This window comes from Macrobrachium nipponense, chromosome 13, assembly GCF_015104395.2.
Source record: "Macrobrachium nipponense isolate FS-2020 chromosome 13, ASM1510439v2, whole genome shotgun sequence".
NCBI classification, from domain to species: Eukaryota; Metazoa; Arthropoda; class Malacostraca; order Decapoda; family Palaemonidae; genus Macrobrachium; species Macrobrachium nipponense.
Genome location: NC_087206.1, coordinates 34423541 through 34439048, shown reverse-complemented (window position 1 = coordinate 34439048; position 15508 = coordinate 34423541). Strand labels below are relative to the sequence as shown.

The 15508-nt window shown below is 35.0% G+C and overlaps 1 protein-coding gene across 4 annotated transcripts in view; it reads right to left on the bottom strand.

Annotated features, from left to right (window-relative positions):
• Nucleotides 1-4314: 4314 nt before the first annotated feature.
• LOC135225732 (uncharacterized) overlaps nt 4315-15508 on the bottom strand; it is a 391490-nt gene continuing 380296 nt past the window's right edge. For all 4 annotated transcript variants that reach the window (XM_064265117.1, XM_064265118.1, XM_064265116.1 and 1 more), the window contains one exon: nt 4315-7648. In XM_064265117.1, coding sequence (XP_064121187.1) covers nt 7559-7648 — 90 coding nt within the window. In that variant the 3' untranslated portion in view covers nt 4315-7558. The remainder of the gene's footprint in view (nt 7649-15508) is intronic.

The window sequence follows — 15508 nt, the reverse complement described above, 5'->3', positions numbered from 1 at the left end:
GGAGTTCAGAGTGGTAAAAACCCCTGGTGTGTTGGTTTGCTATTGGACAGTCAAAGTTTCTCTTTGGTTCCCTATACAATGATTCTCCCATATATCATTGTACATCACTCAGTGTCTGGGCAGTTAGATATCAATTTATCTAGCTTCTCACAGGTTTCAGTCCCTCTCCGGAAGTTATTTCTTCTGGAGCTGGACTGGTGGGTAGGCCCCTGGCCAATTTAGGATGTCTTGTACCTCCCCTCCAAGTATGAGTCTATCCTATTTTTAAGACCGAAGCTTTGTTCGCGTATGAACAAATGACAAATTTTCTAAGGCAATTTGTATTTTTCATAGCTACAAACCTGAGGTCTTAACATTGTACTGCCCACCTCTAGCTGCCCCTCTGTCTGCTAAGACATCCTGAGTTGGGAAAGACTGACGCAGTGGCGTAGATGCGTGGTCCTTGACCACTCTTCACCCGATATACGCACTCGTTGCCAGATCTCACAAGATTCCTTGCTTTCATCTGCGATTTAACCGGATCCAGCTAGGCGCTAGAAATTACCCTATTGTTAAGACTTCAGGTTTGTAGCTATGCTTAGTATTCAATGAAACAAATTTTAACTTAGTTGAGCGACAGTGTTACACACACTCTCATATAGGGTTACCACTTAGTGTGTGCTTGCTATAAAAGTTTTTTATGGTAACCCTTGGCCTCAGCTGCAGTGCCTTTCTGCCTATTTCATTTCTTCTGCATCCCTTATTCTCTTCAAACCTAGCTGTTCAACTACTGCATATGCCGGCATATAAGGCAACCTTTTTACCCTTAAAAAATCTTTCCCAAAATGTGGGTTGTCTTATTTGCCAAGGATAAATAGCAAACCTTAAATCCTTCAGAGATTTTTTAGAGGCTAATTGTTGATAGCTGTGTCAATAATTAACTACTGTCACAACTATCGACGCTGTAAACGGCAAAACAATTATGGTAAATACCGTAGCACAAAACTATTGATACAGTAAACAAAACAACTGTACTGTAATTACAGCAGGTAATTACCATAATTAGACGTTGGGATGAGTGAGCTCTCACTTTGTTACTAGCTTTATCCAGAGTACCATTGTTATAAGACAATAATATGAGTAGACAATTTTGTTACTGATACTTGTTATACAATGCCCTTTTAACGTTGATAAATAATTTGAAGTTACTGATAGGGTAAATTGCAGTAGTCAAACTTTCTTATTTACGAAACAGCCGTTTTCGTAGTTCCCAGTCGTGCTAGGCTTACGAGCCTTGTTATTTACTAAAGGCCATTATTTCCTAGGTAGTAATTTATAATCAAAATAAAAGGGTTTTGTGATATCAATAGTTCCTTTATATTGGGGTTCTTTCCAATTTTAAAGGAATACATTCATGCAAATTCTAATGGGTATTACTCTGCCGGTAGTGACATCACAGGCATGGAGCATTTGTTGTGATGTTTACCATATATTTTTCCTAAGGGAATACAAAAGTATTTTTTTGTAATGGTGAGCTTTGCCAAACATTTTAAGATTTTAAAGATGCTGATTTTACACATTTTTGGTACAGTAATTCTAATATATTTATGTACCAACTAACTTACGTATGGTGATAGTGTTACCAACTAACTTACGTATGCTGATATTGTTATTTAATTTAATAAATTGGGGGTCATCTTATACAGCAAACATACCTATAAACCTACATTTTTACATGATAAATGGGTGTTCGTCATAAGGCCCTTCCACACGGTCGAGCTTTGCTCGACGAACTCTGCTCAATGTGACGTCAGAAGCGGAGAAACAGTGGATAAGGTTCTGACTTTTCCCGCTACTGATGTCACATCGGGCAAAGCTCGACTGTGTGGATGGGGCTTTATATGCCGAGCTGTCATATACACAGGCATATGTGTAGTACTCGAAACTTTGCATTTCGCTAATTTTTAGTTCTCAGTATCAAATCCTTTGGATGAACCATATGAATTGATATATGCCCCAATTCTCACAAAACTTTCATAGTAAATAAAATTGCAAATAGATTATTCAACATATTTAAGGCTTCAGTAAAGTACCAACTGGTATGTAATTCATATGAGCACTTACTTGGAAATGAAAGTAAAATTAAATGAAAACTTAAAAGATGTATGAGGCAAAGCAAATCCCTATTATATCTAAAAGAATTATGAGGCAAAGCAAATCACTGTTATATCTAAATTATTTTATTTTTCTAATACAAAATATACACCATCTGAAGAAACATAAATAAATAAATTTGAGATGAAATATGAGTAATTGTTCATTGCTTACTTCAAAATATTTTTGTAGATAAAAATAGTACTATTAGACAGTAATATGTAAAATTTATCAATGATTTTCAACAAGGTTTATAAAAAAATCAACAGAAAAAAAATTTAAGTTGTTAAATTTTACAAAACAAAAGTTATCTAAAATAATATCCAAAGCTTTAAAGAAACTGAATTCAGTCCAATATGACATTTTTAAATGGAATATAAAATTTTTAAAAATTAAATTTCATCCCAAAATAGTAAATGCTGAGTCTGATAAGAAAAGTAACATTATTTAACAACTAAACACAAACAAAGCTTCAGAAAGTAAAGGTGAAAAAATACTTCAAATTAGTATTTAACCCAAATTACAACCAATGCAAGGTCTTAGGCTTCAATCCCTCTACCAAAGTTCCCATAAATGAACGTGGCTGGTGCTTCCATCCCCCGAAAAATACCATTAAGGTAGAGGAAGAGGTAGCCAACAAAATTAACCAAATCCTGTTAGAATTCCCATGTGTATTATATGGTTGCCCTAACCACAATAAAATGATCTTCCTTCACCTAATAATTTAAAACACTTGCAAAAAGTTAATTAGTTCCTCATCTAACAAAACTCTTCAAGAATTGACCAAAACTATATATTCTTAAGATCTAACATAAGATTTTAATAACCACCACCTTTACTTGAAATTTTGAACTTCATCAATTTAAAGAATATTAAATTTTATCATACTCAAAAATCTTTATATGTACATATGAATATCAGGTAGATACTTAAAAATCAAAGGACAAACTTATAATTTCACACAGTTTGCTGCAGCTTCAAAATAGATAATTTATAAAGAGAAAATTTAATACTGTATGGATTCAATTTAATTATCAGTTCAGCCCTTTCAATTGGGAAGGAATGAGCTTGCCTGATATAAAACCCACTATTGAAAAGGCTCTCTTAAGAAATTTTAATCATGAGCCTCTTTTTAACTAAGGCCTCTGGAGACAAAATACAAACTGATCTGCTGATGTGAAGGTCATTCAGTTATGTCCTCAAGATAATTAATGTTCAGTAGAAAAGATGCTAGTTGCTCTTTGTATTTTCAAAAAAGATCCAGGTCATGTCTACATAAACAAAAGTTTTAATCAAATAGCAGATTCAATGTGATGTATTACATACTGAGAAACAAAAACCTAAGCAATTAAGTATTAACATTTTATCTGTAAATATATATATATATATATTCTATATCTATATATATATTAATATATAATATATATATATATTATATATATGGATATATATATATATACACACACGCACTATACAGACAGTCCCCGGTTATCGACAATCAGGTTTTATGGCACTTCTCTGAGGCTGAATCAGCGATTTTGCCGCCATTATGTGCCAATTTCCAGTTATCAGCTCCAATAATAGTTATGGTGCTGTACATACCTAACAGGGGCGCCATTAACTGGTTATCAGAGCCAAAATCCAGTTTTCAGCGCCATAAATCAAAGATTTTCAGTTAGCGATTTTTGCTTATAATCGGGCCATTGGGACACAATCCCCACCAATAACTGAGGATTGCCTATACACGCAGCCCTTGGTTAACAGTGGTATCAGTTAACGGCTATCCATTTTTATGGCCTTTGTCTAGTAACACTGTTAACTGGATTTTCGGTGCCAATCTCTGGTTAGCAGGGCCGATATCCAGTTAGCAGCACCAATTTCTAGTTAACAGCAACGCCAATCTCTGGTTAACGGTGCCGATATCTGGCTAGCGGCGCCGTCAAGCAGGTTTTTCATTCTGTTATCACTGATTTTCGGTCAGCAGCATCGGTTGGGAACGGAACCCCCGCTGTTAAGCGAGGGCTGCCTGTTTAGTATATGTATATATGTGTTTTATAGCTATACTTATATATGTGTATATATATATATATATATTATATAAATATATCCCTATATATATAGATATAATATACTATATATATATATATACACACACACACACACACACACACGCACTATAGGTAGTCCCCAGTTATCGGCGGACTCAGCTAATGGCGATCCAGTTTTATAGCGTTTGTCTAGCGCCAATGATACAGTTATGGTGCCATTAACTGATTATCAGCGCCATTAACCAGTTATAAGCCCTGTAAATTGCTGAGTTTCAGTTAATTGCAGTTTTTGCTTATCAGCACCCTGCCGAGAACAGAACCCCTGCCAAAAACCGGTGACTGCCTGTACCTAAATAAAATCCTCATAATGTATGGGCCAAAGAAATACAGGCTGCAGATGTAATTTTTAATGTGTCATAAATCATGGAACATATAAATGTTCCATTTGTTCAGAATTTTGGTCTTTTTAATGTACAAAAATGTATTGTTATTTTTAATTAAATGTGTGCAATGATTGTTAATATTTAATAACACTGCAAATTTAATAGCCATTGAAATTGGCTTATAAATTGTTAAAAACAAGAAATGCTGTAAATATCTGATATAGAATAATTCATCAAGATAACATGTATAGTGGCATTACTTGCTGCTACTCCTGTTTTGGTAATTTAAAATATTTATGAAATTGGTACAAATGATATTACTATGATGAGGGGAATAATCTGGGAATATACATACTCTGCAAAATTCTATATATGCAGGAGTACAATGCATTGCATTCTGTTCTTTCTAAAACTCCAGGACAATCCCTCTTGACACCTTCTAGCAGTGCCCACCGTATTAACCATGAATAGATTCAACAAACTGGAGAATATAAAAAATATATATATTATATAATAAATAAATTTCTAATTAAATAACTGTAAAAAGACCTGCTTTGACACTGGGTAGAATCAGTTCTTTTTTCACATCATGTATCCCAACCTTTACTGGTTATGCAATAATATTCAGTACATATATTTACAAAGAAAATATCAGGTCTTAATGTAAACATTTCCACCAATATTCAGTACACTATCAACATATATGTTACAAATCAATCAGTATCCTTTACAATACATGATTAACTGTACATAGTTAACATAAATACTGCAATTTATTGCATGTCTTTAAATATGTCTTTCTAATGTTGTTCAATTTCTCTTTCATGCTGCAGAAAACAAGTGAATATCTTCACAGAGTGCTTTCCAGGTAATAAAAGGTGTCATCTTAATGAGAAGGAAGTCTACAATACATTCATTACAAAATTAGTCAAAAACAACCATAAATATAAATACTATATGTATACCATATATTCTTATTTACATTAAGTTCATTTTCATTTAATACATTTTGCCCCAACTTCAAGTAGAGCTAGAGTCTCAAAAACATAAAACCACTGTGAGCAAGAGGGGCCCTTTAGGAACAAATTCTTCACAGAAGAACAGATTAAAATTCTTGGGCTATACTGTACTTTACTGTAAAGCATGAAGTTGTCTTATTCTATAGGAATTATTATGCATTCATCCCCTAAGTAAGTTACAGCTAAACATCGTCAAAAGACATCTTTGCAATATTGGTCATTTCCAATTTAGACCCATGAATTAACAAAAACATTAATTTCTTAAACAAATAATGTAACCAAGGTTCACTATTCAAGCCCAACTAAAAATAATAAACTGCAAAAAGGCATAACATATTAAAATACTTTTTGAAAAGTGACATAAATGTTTAATAATAATAATTACATAAATGTTTCATAATAAAATAGAGTATATTATCACAATCAAACATTAATTTGTTGAAGAATGACAATGATTCATAGCCTAATATGAAAAAATGTAAGGCATAAATACTAAGGGTTACCATTACTGTAAGTATCTATCTACAGTACAGGCGGTCCCTCCCAAACCATGCTCAGTACTCTCATTTTGTTAAAAGATATGTAGTATGCAGATTTCTTTTCACAAATGCAAACTAGGATTTGATGTGCAAAGGGGGTGACTTTTTCAAGGCTTGTTTAATTCTCTTATCCTTATTCACCTCAAGTGAAGAACTTGAGTGTATAACCATTGTGCTCAAATGTTATGAATGGGAGCCAATATCTGTGAATGGTAATTGATTTCTCTCTAAGCACTGTCCAATTCAATCATATCACCATGTAAAAGGGATATTTTGGGGCTCCTGTTGTTGTTATAATAAGACCAAGTATCTTTTCTGGACTGACAGTGCTGGTGTGAGAGAAAGATTCAAGCAAGAAATATAGGTCTAAAAAGGTGTTGATCTAAAAAATTTACTGCTTTACTGATGCACTTTTGTTCCAAGAAAGCAGGATGTTGTACATTAATGTCTATGAGTTATGAATGTTTAATGAATGATTAAAGAATGTTTTGTGATGGTTGTTAATAAACTGCCAAGCCTATACAAGTTACCAAAGATAGTAACTAGGACATTTCTGGAAACCAGAGGAACTGCCTGTACTGAAAGAAAAGGAACTGGCACATAGATCGGAAAAATTGTAAAATACCATGACATGCACCCTAACTTACAGCAGTCTTTTATATCAATCAATCATAATAATATAAGTCAAAGAAGAGATAATATCTATAGTACAATCAATGTTTTCAAATAAAGGCAGTCCCCTGTTTATGATGGTGGTTCCAATCTTGCGCTGTGTCGTAAGCTGAAAATCATTGTACGTAAACCGAAACAATGTCAAAAATCCTAAGAAAACCTTAATTTTAATGCTTTGGTTGTATTGAAAACTAAATAAACTCCATTTTGATTGTGTTTTTCATAAGAAAACCTTCAAATATATATTACTTTGCCTTTTTGGAGTCATATGTCTTCCGTCAGATGGGCATCATAAGTTTTGTAACCCTGGAACATTCGTTGTACACCAAGAAATAATTTCTGACGGATATATTTGAAAAGTGTTGTAACCTCGGAATGTCGTAAGCCGGAACTGTAGTAAACTGGGGACTGCCTGTATACAAATTTCATCATAGGTGCATGATGGATTACTTTTGTTGAGGCATGAACTCCCTTTGCTAATCAATGAATACTCTACTGGCAAGGCAAACTGATACACTCTTGATGAGTAAAGGCATTTGTAAATACCACAAGATTTGCTTATATGAAATGGACGAAAACAAACCCACCCCATAAGAGTAATGTTATCCTTAAATATCTTTATGATAAGACCAAAATAAAGATAGTTATGTAAAATTAAATGTCATGAAAACTACATTGAACAAGAATATAGGGGATGAAAGACATGCTAACTCTTCAACCATCATACAAATTTTGTACACCTGATGTTTGTTGGATTACATGAATTATTCTTCAACAGTGCCATCTTGCAAGGCTGAGCCAACATTGTATATCACTTGCACAACATCACCACCTACATTAATTAGGCACTGGCCCTGGAAAGAAAACATAGTCACAAACATGCAAAGGAAAATTAATTACGTCTATGATGTAAGTACAGAACTCTTAACTATGAAACAATTTCTGAGAAAAAGTTAACTTTTGGGTAAGGCAATTAGATCCAGATCAACTGCTGGGAGGTCTTTCCCAAATAAAAAATTATTGTTAAGAAAAAAATATTAATAAACTCAAAAACCACCTACTTCTCATTCAAATTAGAGTGGTAAATTAAGCAGCCTATGGCAATGACTGAAGGTCAAGGACTTCAGGAACCTTAATAACTGATCCATTTGTTTCTCAATCCTAACAAGGCAAAATCTTTTTGTATTATCATGAAATGACTACCTACACAATGGATGTTTTGCACTCAGTTTTTCTAACCACACCTTCAAACTGAAAATAACCTAGCTAAGTGGATAGAGACAGCTAGGTAGCCCCCTGGACACTAATTGAACTTTGTTCCAAAACCTGTTTTCAATTGAACCCCACTGATCATGTCAGTATATTTCCATGGAAGAAATCCTAGTTCGCTCTACTTATCTCAAATAAGATTGAAAAGGCTGCACATGTCCAGAAACTCTGATGATGGTGTGCATCATTCCCAATTCCACTGTACAACCGGAATTATTATCATTATATTACTCAGAAGATAAACCCTATTCATAGGTAACAAGCCCACAGGGGCCAATGACTTAAAACTGAAATCCAAGCCTTTTTCTAAAAACATGGTGTTCATTACAAAAAAGTAACAGAAGGTAATGAGAAATACAGAAAGAAGAGATCAGTTATTAAAATTGTAATAACAGAAGGTAATGGGAAATACAGAAAGAAGAGATCAGTTATTAAAAAAGAAAAAATAACAATGAATTAATAATTGTTCAGATGCAGAAAAAATCTGGGTCCTAACATTAGGATAAATCTTCTAGTGCCAGCTGGTAACCAGTAAAAAACAATAAGAATTCTTTATTCAAGGAACTGGTGGCATCTGGCATCTGTCATAGAGATGAGGGAGGAAGCGGACAACAACCCAATCTCAACTCTGTGATATATTAGTTTACTTCCTACTGCCTTGACAGAATGTCTCTTTCGCTTTCCTCCCTAAAGCCAGATTTCTCCCTTTGGCCGTGTTTTCTTGTTTGTGTTTTTGTGTACTACAGTAATTTTTGGTGTGTTTTTGTGTGAATGTATTTTGTTTTAACCCAGCTAAGATTTCTTGTAAGCCTTAGAGAAAATGTCCCAGTGTAGGCATCTGCCTTTGTTCACATTTCCTTGCTTCCTTTGAAACTGATCCCCCTTTCAACTTGTAGTAGGTGTTTCAATATGATGAATTTTGTTTAGATGTAAAAATCCATTATTTTGATTCCAAAGTTGTATGCATCACAGACTTATGCCTACTTCAGGAAGTGTTTTCAATAAAGCAATGCCACTTTATACGATGCGTCATTAAGACATCCCACCATATATCATGGTGACAGCTGTGGGATGTTTCAAGAATGTACTAAACTGAAAGAATTGGCACCAGATTTTGAAGATAAGTGGCTATAGTTGTTGTATTAAGCTCCACTGCATCGAGTTTCCCAAGTTGTTTTGGCACGTAGAGACCTTCCGATGATCAATACTTTTGACATATGTGTGAAGGACTGCAATCATCAAGAGGATATAACTTGGATACAGGTATGATAATTCAAGTTTGCAATATATTTGTGCAGTGATCATAGACATTACAGGTACCCTATACAGCCACCACTATTTTTGAGTTGTTGATGCAAAGTGATTACCCAAGACGTTTGATGAGAAGCTGATGTACAATGACTACCAATGTGTGATAGCATTGCTGACACTGCCAGGATGAAGTTTTTATGTAGCCTTCATAATTAATAAATAGCCATCTGTACTTCCAACAGTTACTGTATTTATTGTTTGATAATTAATGCTTTGTAATAATTAGATAGGTACAATGTGAATGATATTTTTTTTATGCTACTTTGAATGATACCAACATATACAGTACCATAGCCTAACTAGCCTAACCTATTTAGAGATTCTGCTGTTAATCAGTCAGCTTTTTTGATAATGTATGCTGGTATTGCCCTTATTGCTGATGTCCTTTGAAAATTTATCCTTGGGTGTGTTAATTACCTACAACAAAAATTTCTTATTGTGTCAATATTAATATATGTATGGCAGCAAGATCATGATATTTTTTTTATTATACAGTAGTATTATGTATCACTGCTCACAGTTTGAGGAGTTGTAGAGTAATGAGCTATGGTTCTTCTGGAGAATAGGGTATAATTTTGAGATTATGATAATTTGCTGTAGTAGTTTTCATGGAAGAGTTCCCGAGATGAAAGCAAATTTTTCTCCCATAATAATACTTGTGAATAAGGGTGCTAAGCAATTATGACTACCAGTGTGGAAATGCCCAAATAGGACTGGTCGCAGGTGGACCAAGTCTGTGTTTTTAATGAATGGAAGGATTTCCTTGGAAGTTACTGATTTATCAATAAGGTAGAAGCTAAAAATCAATGGCACAATATAAAACCTTCTGCTGGGTCACAATGAAAGCAGTTATGGAATTCTTGGCAGTTGACTGATACTCAAAAGAAAAATCCAATGTTATTTTTAGGAAGTTTGCTGATAATCTGGTAGGCACACAGAATAAATGGGTGATGAGTCAGAATCAGTTGAAGACTATGTTTGCAGGTTAAAGGTAAAGGCAGAGCTATAGTTTTCATGTATAAGGGGAATGCTCTAACCTTTAATGATGCCATTGAGACAGCACAGAATTTCCAAGCAGCAACGCTCTCAAATACTTCCTCATTTGAGAAAAGCACATCCGTGAATGCTATAAAAAGAGAACAAAGCCATTCAGTACAACAGAAGAGCTGCAGGTATTGTGGATTCCATCATCCTACTAAGAGATGCCCTGCCTATGGGAAGAAGAGCCAGATATGCAGTAGAATGAATCACTTTGAGGGTGTCTGTCAGAATATAAAAATTCGTTCACTTTCCTGACAACAAAGCATGTCAAGGGCCAAGTCCAAGGAAAGGACCAGAGAGATGTGGAAAAACCCAAGACCACAGTAACCAAGTGACTGAAGAAAATAAGGAAATCCATTTTGATGACACGCCATTGAATTGTGGAAGTAAATGTAGCTGCCATTAATAATTCAAAAGGGGAACAACAGATGTACCCTTATGGCAATGGAAATTTCACAAGGACACTGAAGCCAATTTTGGCTAAACTTACAGCCGTGAATGATACAAACATTCATGCATATGGAATTATAGACATACCAACAATTCTGGATGAATCCCCAGTTGTCAATTTACTTTTTTACGCCTCTGATACTAATGGACCAGCAATTCTGTCATGTGATGCCTGTGAGAGACTAGGAGTTATTGCTATAAAGGAAAGCAAGAATATATCAAGTGTCAAGGAGGACCAAAACCTCAAGGCCTGCTCCTATACCTGATGTACAAGCAATGTGCAATTTGTACCCTGAATGTTTTGGAGAAATTGGCGATACGAAAGGCGAATACCACATGGAGTTAAAACCCCAATCTTGTTCTGTAGTCGTTCCACCTATAAAGTACCTAATTCAGTTAAGAGATGAGATAATTGCAAAAATACAAGAGTTAAAAAATACGGGAGTTGTGAAGAAGTACCCAGAGGATGAGACATCTGAGTGGATACATGCATTAGCTTTTATGAGGAAGACTTCTGGTGAATTGTGGGTGTCTTGATCCCCAGCACCCGAATGTTGCACTAAAGAGGACTCATCATAAGATACCCACTTTAGAAGAGATAGCACACACAATGTCAGGCAGTGTCCTTTATTCAAAGTTGGATGCCAAAAATGGCTATTGATCAATTAAGCTTGATGACGAGAGCAGTAAATTTTGCCCTTTCCAGAGTCCACCTAGGAAGTATCATTTCCTCTGTCTGCCTTTTGGACTAAGTGTTTCACAAGATACTTTTCAGTGTTGGATGGGTAAAATTCTTGGAAAAGTAAGAGAGGGAGGTAATTGGTATGGCTGATGACATTGTAGTTTATGGAAGAAAACATGATTATAATCTTCATAAGCTACTGAAGGTGGCCAGGGAAGAAGGCCTTGTTTTTTGGGCTGAGAAATGTCATGTGCGACAACAAACCATAAATTTTTACGGTTTTGTATGGTCTAAGGATGGCATGCAACCAGACCCACCCTGTAAAGTGTGATAAAATCAATCTATGGCCCTCTCCACCAAGCGTAAGGGAACTACAAAGTTTCTTAAGACTAGTACAATATTTAAGCCCTTTTGTAACCCCTGACAGCGGAGAAAACTAAGGTTTTAAGGCAGTTACTCAAGAAGGAAGTCCCATATGAGTGGATAAGATTCTTGGAAAAGTAAGAGAGGGAGTGACTGTTATAACTGATGATGTAGTAGTTTATAGGAGCGACATACAGGAACATGATTATAATCTTCATAAGCTACTGAAGGTGGCAAGGGAAGAAGGCCTTGTTTTTCAGGCTGAGAAATGTCTTGTGCGACAACAAACCATATATTTTTACGGTCTTGTATGGTCTAAGGATGGCATGCAACCAGACCATGCAAAGTATGATGAAATCAATCGACAACCCCCTCCATCAAATGTGAGGGAACTACAAAGTTTCTTAGGACTAGTACAGTATTTAAGCCCTTTTTTACCCATGATGGGAGAGAAAACCAAGGTTTTAAGGCAGTTACTCAAGAAGGAAGTCTCATATGAGTGAACCATTGACAATTAGATCATTTGATGAACTCAAGAAAGCAATTCATTTACATATGAGACTCATTATTTTGATACAAGTCCTGTTACTCTTGAAGTAGATGCCTTGCAGCATGGGCTGGGAGCTGCTCTGATGCAAGATGGGAGGCAAGTTGCTTTGGCCTCAAAGTCCCTCACACCAGTGGAACCATGTAATGCTAATATTGAGAGAGAAATTATTAGTGTTGTTTATGCCCTCAAACATTTTCATTATTTTGTATATGATAAAGCTGTTACTGTAATTAGTGATCACAAACCACTGGAAAGCATTCATCTCAAGCAACTTAGCCAAGCTCCTCAAGGCTCCAACACATGTTACTCTGCAAGGAGTGGGACTGGGACTCAAAATCAGCCCTGGAGTTTTGTCTTTGAAGCAGCCCACCTGGCGAGCAAAGTAAGCCTATTCATCTGGGGGGGGGGGGGGGGGGGGGCAGCGGCTGTGAATGCCTTCCCCCCTGAGAATTTTTTGAAACATAAACAGGTTTGCATGCATTTTAAACCCACCTAGTCGATCAATATAAAGGAAAATGTTGATAAACTGCTATAAATACGTAATGTAAAGTGGTGCTCTAATCTCAGGCGACATGATTCTTTTCGTATTGTCCAGATTCGCAGACTCAATGTGACGTTGCCGAGTAATGTTAAAAAAAAAATTTTCTAATGTCATGCATGTCGAAAAGTTTGCGAATTCACAGCTAGCCCTATTTTCCTTATGGCTTTATAAATATTTATGATCCCTTTTAGGCATTGCTATAATTTGTAATCTGTGAGATTTGAACAGATTTTTTTTTTATGTTGCCTAGTTCAAAGTGTAGTGTGATAAGGTTAGCGGTGCCATCATTGAAAGCACTCTTAACATGCTCCTCAGACTGGTCAACATAACTATGTCTGCAGCATTATGACAGTAGACCTAATAAGCTCAACAATCATAACAACACTTTCAAAGTAGGAAAATGAATTAAAACAGGTTTTCTTTGAATGTTGAAGTTTTTGGCTGTGTTTAAGCTGCCTGTATGTTACAAAATGTTTTATAGGCCTAAAAAATAGTCAAAGCCTTCTGAGATGTAATCCGTTCAGTGTTCCTAATGAATTTATTTGTAGAGATTACCTGTTCTTTGAGGAATACAATAGGAATATGAATTACAACCAGTTTTCTTTGAATGTTGAAGTTTTAAGCTGTGTTGAAGCTACCTGATGTTGCAAAATGATTTATAGGCCTTGAAAAATAATCTAAGCCTTCTGAGATGTAATCTATTACTAATATTTCTTTTTGTAGAGATTACCTGTTCTTTGAGGAATAAAAGGCGACAATGATTTTGAATATATGGAGAAGATGGCTATTAATTGAAATATCATAAGTATTAATATGAAGGAGTATGGAACACTTGTTTTTCAACTGGTTTAAAATATTTTCTTAAAAGTTCTTCAGCTCGTTTTTTGTATATAATTTATTCTTTCATAAGGCAACTTGAAGTGTTAGAATGTGTAGATAACCTCATTTGCTTTCTGGCCAGAAATTGTTATTAGAGAGATGGGAATGTCAAGAGTAAAGTAAAGAAATCCTAACACCTAGGCCTAGGAACAATATTTTGGCTTTGACAAAAAAATAATTGCATTGGCGAATATTTGGTAGTATGCAATAATTTTGTAAATATTTAAGAAATATAACAAATAATTATGTATAAAAATTCAAATATTCCTCTAACACACATAAAGTAAATGTTTTTAAGATAACTTCATTGATGCTACTCATTGTAGACCTACTCATATTACACCAGGTGGTTGTTGTTGCACCGACACTAATGATACGTCACACATGCTCCCCTCACACGTTGATATCGGTGGACGCATTCTACTTTAGTATATACATTTTTACATTTTTTCAGCATTGAGGTGCAAAAGCAATCAAATGGGACTATTTCAAATTTTATGCTTGCTTTGGAAGCATTATTAATGCTATGACAATTTTTCATTTTTTTTATTCAACTTTTGAACTGAGGTTTGATGACGACTTCATTTTGGTCAAATGCTTCAGCAATGTGTGAACGAAATTTTTGAAAATGTTTCGTAAGAGTTTTTTCTGAACTTTGGCTACACGTGATATTTTCTTAAAGTTTTGAAATATATGACAGATTTCACTCTTATGAAACATATTATGGCCTTATTGTATGCAATAATCGTGTTTGCGCATTGAAATAATAGATAAATATGGAGCATGCTAGGTTGCTAGTTAGTGAATTATGAACGAAATCCTCTGGAGTCGTGTCACATGAGATCTGAGCATGTGTACACTATACAGTAAATGTCACTATACCATAGGCCTATATTATTGGCATGTAATCAAACACACACAGTACATGACTCAAAAGAAAACCTATATTTATCCTCATTAGAAATCTTTAGATAGAACAATTACAATAAAATGCTTACTACAAAGCCTATTTTTGGCATCCTGCCTTTTAATCAAGATTCCGACAACTTAAATTTGAATTGTTTTTAAAAGTAACTTATTCAAAAGAATGGACAAAAGCAAGTGTGCCATACAATTCTCAATATGTCAGCAATTTTCTGAGCAGTTTAATCTTTTCAGCAACCTTATCAATTATGACATCATTATCAAGAATCATTAAAATACCCTTCTCTACTGCCATCAACATAAAAGCCTGCAGATGTTCTTGTGAGAGTACTCCTTAGGGGCTTCTTGATGAATTTTAAGGTGCAGAAACTTCTCTCCTGTTTAACTGTTTGTAGGTTCCTCCATTCATTCTATTTTATTATTATCATTATTATTTTATTTTCAATTTTCCTTTCTTACGTTTTCTCCTTTTTCCATACTAAAGACCAGCCCAAGCGGCTCTCAGACTGGGGCAGCCCATGTGGAAAAGTCCAGTATCTCCTGATGGCCAGTCCGCCCCTGTACTCCACATTTAGTCATATGATGTAACTATACAGTACAAACCAGGAAAAGACTTAATTTTTGCAGATTATTTATTAAGGGTCCAGCTGTCACCTAGAGCAAAAGTCCAGCTAGAACGAGTCGTTCATTTCATGCAGATCTCA